Source organism: Pseudophryne corroboree, chromosome 6, assembly GCF_028390025.1.
Source record: "Pseudophryne corroboree isolate aPseCor3 chromosome 6, aPseCor3.hap2, whole genome shotgun sequence".
In the NCBI taxonomy this organism is placed as follows: Eukaryota; Metazoa; Chordata; class Amphibia; order Anura; family Myobatrachidae; genus Pseudophryne; species Pseudophryne corroboree.
The window spans coordinates 24851707-24858120 of NC_086449.1; the positions used below are offsets into that span (position 1 = coordinate 24851707).

At 45.4% G+C, this 6414-nt stretch overlaps 1 protein-coding gene across 1 annotated transcript; it reads left to right on the plus strand.

Moving 5' to 3' along the window:
* Positions 1–5101: 5101 nt before the first annotated feature.
* On the plus strand, positions 5102–6205 carry LOC134934155 (olfactory receptor 10A3-like). The gene has a single exon (XM_063929653.1). The coding sequence runs from the start codon at positions 5102–5104 to the stop codon at positions 6203–6205; it is 1104 nt and encodes a 367-aa protein (XP_063785723.1).
* The last annotated feature ends 209 nt before the right edge of the window (positions 6206–6414 follow it).

Sequence of the window (6414 nt, forward strand, 5' to 3'; positions counted from 1 at the left end):
CTTGCTTCAGATGATGGCAGGGCAGGTTCAGTAGTTTTTGGTGGTGCTCCAGTCTTCTGTACGTGGTGCCTGTACGCCGAAAGTGTCCCGCAATTCTTCTGGCCACCGACAGCATCTCTTGCACGCCCCTCTCGTTTTTTAAATAATTCTGCACCACCAAATTCAAGGTATGTGCAAAACATGGGACGTGCTGGAATTTGCCCATATTTAATGCACACACAATATTGCTGGCGTTGTCCGATGCCACAAATCCACAGGAGAGTCCAATTGGGGTAAGCCATTCCGCGATGATCTTCCTCAGTTGCCGTAAGAGGTTTTTAGCTGTGTGCGTATTCTGGAAAGCGGTGATACAAAGCGTAGCCTGCCTAGGAAAGAGTTGGCGTTTGCGAGATGCTGCTACTGGTGCCGCCGCTGCTGTTCTTGCGGCGGGAGTCCATACATCTACCCAGTGGGCTGTCACAGTCATATAGTCCTGACCCTGCCCTGCTCCACTTGTCCACATGTCCGTGGTTAAGTGGACATTGGGTACAGCTGCATTTTTTAGGACACTGGTGACTCTTTTTCTGAGGTCTGTGTACATTTTCGGTATCGCCTGCCTAGAGAAATGGAACCTAGATGGTATTTGGTACCGGGGACACAGTACCTCCAACAAGTCTCTAGTTGGCTCTGCAGTAATGATGGATACCGGAACCACGTTTCTCACCACCCAGGATGCCAAGGCCTCAGTTATCCGCTTTGCAGTAGGATGACTGCTGTGATATTTCATCTTCCTCGCAAAGGACTGTTGAACAGTCAATTGCTTACTGGAAGTAGTACAAGTGGGCTTACGACTTCCCCTCTGGGATGACCATCGACTCCCAGCAGCAACAACAGCAGCGCCAGCAGCAGTAGGCGTTACACGCAAGGATGCATCGGAGGAATCCCAGGCAGGAGAGGACTCGTCAGAATTGCCAGTGACATGGCCTGCAGGACTATTGGCATTCCTGGGGAAGGAGGAAATTGACACTGAGGGAGTTGGTGGGGTGGTTTGCGTGAGCTTGGTTACAAGAGGAAGGGATTTACTGGTCAGTGGACTGCTTCCGCTGTCGCCCAAAGTTTTTGAACTTGTCACTGACTTATTATGAATGCGCTGCAGGTGACATATAAGGGAGGATGTTCCGAGGTGGTTAACGTCCTTACCCCTACTTATTACAGCTTGACAAAGGCAACACACGGCTTGACACCTGTTGTCCGCATTTCTGTTGAAATACTTCCACACCGAAGAGCTGATTTTTTTGGTATTTTCACCAGGCATGTCAGTGGCCATATTCCTCCCACGGACAACAGGTGTCTCCCCGGGTGCCTGACTTAAACAAACCACCTCACCATCAGAATCCTCCTGGTCAATTTCCTCCCCAGCGCCAGCAACACCCATATCCTCCTCATCCTGGTGTACTTCAACACTGACATCTTCAATCTGACTATCAGGAACTGGACTGCGGGTGCTCCTTCCAGCACTTGCAGGGGGCGTGCAAATGGTGGAAGGCGCATGCTCTTCACGTCCAGTGTTGGGAAGGTCAGGCATCGCAACCGACACAATTGGACTCTCCTTGTGGATTTGGGATTTCGAAGAACGCACAGTTCTTTGCGGTGCTTTTGCCAGCTTGAGTCTTTTCAGTTTTCTAGCGAGAGGCTGAGTGCTTCCATCCTCATGTGAAGCTGAACCACTAGCCATGAACATAGGCCAGGGCCTCAGCCGTTCCTTGCCACTCCGTGTGGTAAATGGCATATTGGCAAGTTTACGCTTCTCCTCCGACAATTTTATTTTAGGTTTTGGAGTCCTTTTTTTACTGATATTTGGTGTTTTGGATTTGACATGCTCTGTACTATGACATTGGGCATCGGCCTTGGCAGACGACGTTGCTGGCATTTCATCGTCTCGGCCATGACTAGTGGCAGCAGCTTCAGCACGAGGTGGAAGTGGATCTTGATCTTTCCCTAATTTTGGAACCTCAACATTTTTGTTCTCCATATTTTAATAGGCACAACTAAAAGGCACCTCAGGTAAACAATGGAGATGGATGGATACTAGTATACAATTATGGATGGACTGCCGAGTGCCGACACAGAGGTAGCTACAGCCGTGAACTTCCGTACTGTGTCTGCTGCTAATATAGACTGGTTGATAATGAGACGTAGTATGTATAAAGAAGAAAGAAAAAAAAAAACACGGGTAGGTGGTATACAATTATGGATGGACTGCCGAGTGCCGACACAGAGGTAGCTACAGCCGTGGACTACCGTACTGTACTGTGTCTGCTGCTAATATAGACTGGATGATAATGAGATGTAGTATGTATAAAGAAGAAAGAAAAAAAAAACCACGGGTAGGTAGTATACAATTATGGATGGACTGCCGAGTGCCGACACAGAGGTAGCTACAGCCGTGGACTACCGTACTGTACTGTGTCTGCTGCTAATATAGACTGGATGATAATGAGATGTAGTATGTATAAAGAAGAAAAAAAAAAAACACGGGTAGGTGGTATACAATTATGGATGGACTGCCGAGTGCCGACACAGAGGTAGCTACAGCCGTGAACTACCGTACTGTGTCTGCTGCTAATATAGACTGGTTGATAATGAGATGTAGTATGTATAAAGAAGAAAGAAAAAAAAAACCACGGGTAGGTGGTATACAATTATGGATGGAGTGCCGACACAGAGATAGCTACAGCCGTGGACTACCGTACTGTACTGTGTCTGCTGCCAATATAGACTGGATGATAATGAGATGTAGTATGTATAAAGAAGAAAGAAAAAAAAAACCACGGGTAGGTGGTATACAATTATGGATGGACTGCCGAGTGCCGACACAGAGGTAGCTACAGCCGTGGACTACCGTACTGTACTGTGTCTGCTGCTAATATAGACTGGATGATAATGAGATGTAGTATGTATAAAGAAGAAAGAAAAAAAAACCACGGGTAGGTGGTATACAATTATGGATGGACTGCCGAGTGCCGACACAGAGGTAGCTACAGCCGTGAACTACCGTACTGTGTCTGCTGCTAATATAGACTGGTTGATAATGAGATGTAGTATGTATAAAGAAGAAAGAAAAAAAAAACCACGGGTAGGTGGTATACAATTATGGATGGACTGCCGAGTGCCGACACAGAGATAGCTACAGCCGTGGACTACCGTACTGTACTGTGTCTGCTGCCAATATAGACTGGATGATAATGAGATGTAGTATGTATAAAGAAGAAAGAAAAAAAAAACCACGGGTAGGTGGTATACAATTATGGATGGACTGCCGAGTGCCGACACAGAGGTAGCTACAGCCGTGGACTACCGTACTGTACTGTGTCTGCTGCTAATATAGACTGGATGATAATGAGATGTAGTATGTATAAAGAAGAAAGAGAAAAAAAACCACGGGTAGGTGGTATACAATTATGGATGGACTGCCGAGTGCCGACACAGAGGTAGCTACAGCCGTGGACTACCGTACTGTACTGTGTCTGCTGCTAATATAGACTGGATGATAATGAGATGTAGTATGTATAAAGAAGAAAGAAAAAAAAACCACGGGTAGGTGGTATACAATTATGGATGGACTGCCGAGTGCCGACACAGAGGTAGCTACAGCCGTGAACTACCGTACTGTGTCTGCTGCTAAAATAGACTGGTTGATAATGAGATGTAGTATGTATAAAGAAGAAAGAAAAAAAAACCACGGGTAGGTGGTATACAATTATGGATGGACTGCCGAGTGCCGACACAGAGATAGCTACAGCCGTGGACTACCGTACTGTACTGTGTCTGCTGCTAATATAGACTGGATGATAATGAGATGTAGTATGTATAAAGAAGAAAGAAAAAAAAAACCACGGGTAGGTGGTATACAATTATGGATGGACTGCCGAGTGCCGACACAGAGGTAGCTACAGCCGTGGACTACCGTACTGTACTGTGTCTGCTGCTAATATAGACTGGATGATAATGAGATGTAGTATGTATAAAGAAGAAAGAAAAAAAAAACCACGGGTAGGTGGTATACAATTATGAATGGACTGCCGAGTGCCGACACAGAGGTAGCTACAGCCGTGGACTACCGTACTGTACTGTGTCTGCTGCTAATATAGACTGGATGATAATGAGATGTAGTATGTATAAAGAAGAAATAAAAAAAAAAACACGGGTAGGTGGTATACAATTATGGATGGACTGCCGAGTGCCGACACAGAGGTAGCTACAGCCGTGAACTACCGTACTGTGTCTGCTGCTAGTATAGACTGGATGATAAATAATGATATAAAAAATATATATATATCACTACTGCAGCCGGACAGGTATATATTATATAATGAGGGACCTGCTGGACACTGTCTGTCAGCAGAATGAGTTTTTTAATTTTTATAGAATAAAACAACACCACACAAGTCACACGACGAGTGTACTTTTTCAGGCAGACAATCACAATATACTATACTGGTGGTCAGTGTGGTCAGGTCACTGGTCACAGTGGTCAGTCACACTGGCAGTGGCACTCTGGCAGCAAAAGTGTGCACTGTTTAATATGTACTCCTGGCTCCTGCTATAACCTATAACTGCTCCCCAGTCTCCCCCACAATTAAGCTGTGTGAGCACAGTCAGATATTATACATAGATGATGCAGCACACTGGGCTGAGCACAGATATGGTATGTGAGTGTGACTGAGTCACTGTGTATCGTTTTTTTCAGGCAGAGAACAAGAACAGAACGGATTATTAAATAATAATAAATTATAAAACTGCACTGGTGGGTCAGGTCACTGGTCATCAGTCACTAGTATAACTCCTCCTAAGCTCCAGTAAGTAAATGAAGTGTCTCACTCTCACTCTCCTATCTATTTTAATTTCTAAACGGAGAGGACGCCAGCCACGTCCTCTCCCTATAAATCTCAATGCACGTGTGAAAATGGCCGCGACGCGCGGCTCCTTATATAGAATCCGAGTCTCGCGATAGAATCCGAGCCTCGCGAGAATCCGACAGCGTGATGATGACGTTCGGGCGCGCTCGGGTTAACCGAGCAAGGCGGGAAGATCCGAGTCGCTCGGACCCGTGTAAAAAAACATGAAGTTCGGGCGGGTTCGGATTCAGAGAAACCGAACCCGCTCATCTCTAGTAGAAAGTTCTGCAGATAATCTATCTTCTGGTCTTCAGGAAAAGAATGGCACAGTGGTGACAGAATTTTTCCTCTTGGGATTCGGAAACCTCCATAACCTCAGGATTTTACTTTTCATCCTCTTTCTGGACATTCATGTCACGGCTTTATCAGCAAATGTCTTTGTCATTGTCATGGTTGTCCTCAACCAGAGCCTCCACTCCCCCATGTACTTCTTGCTCAGCCAACTGTCCGTGTCGGAAATCCTCTTCACCAGTAACATTGTGCCCACCATGCTGTGGCTGATACTGGCGGGGGATGGAAAGGTATCAGTTGCCCGATGTATACTCCAGTTGTATTTGTTAGGTGTGCCAGCCATGTCCCAATGTCTGTTGCTGGCAGCCATGTCTTTTGATCGCTATGTGGCAATCTGTAGACCATTACACTATGCCATCATTATGACCTTCACACGTCAACTACAGATAGTCACCTTCTGCTGGCTGATGGGCTTCACATTGACACTTGTTGTGTACGTTTTCTTAGATGAATTAGAATTTTGTGTCCCAAATGTTATTAATCATTTCTACTGTGATACCACTCTTGTGTTTGAACTTTCATGCTCGGATACATCGTCTATGGAACTGGTCGCTTTTCTAGAGTCTTTACCTGTTGTACTTACTCCATTAGTGTTCATAATTGCCTCCTACATCTCCATCCTTCACACCATCCTGAGGATCCCCTCCAGCACTGGTAGACAGAAAGCCTTCTCCACCTGCAGCTCCCACCTAACCTTTGTGTGTATGTACTATGGAGTCTTGACATCTATTTATATATTCCCACCAAGCAACAATTCCGATAATGCAAACAAGGGTCTGTATTTACTGTACACCCTGGTGACCCCATTATTCAACCCTCTCATCTACACCTTGAGGAACCGTGATATCAGAGCAGCCATGACTAAATATCTCCACATTTTGGGTCACTGTAAACCACCTAAGAGAGAGTTATTATTATTATCCTTTATTTATATGGCGCCACAAGGGTTCCGCAGCGCCCAATTACAGAGTACATAAACAAATAATCAAACAGGAAAACAGCAACTTACAGTTGACGACAATATAGGACAAGTACAGGGTAAATAAACAAAGCTACATCAGCAGATGACACTGGAATAAGTATCAGGTGGCAGAAGACTGCTGGATTTGGTGCAGCTGAAGATTATTAAAGTAAGAAAAGGGTAAGCACATGAGGGGAAGAGGGCCCTGCTCGTGAGAGCTTACAT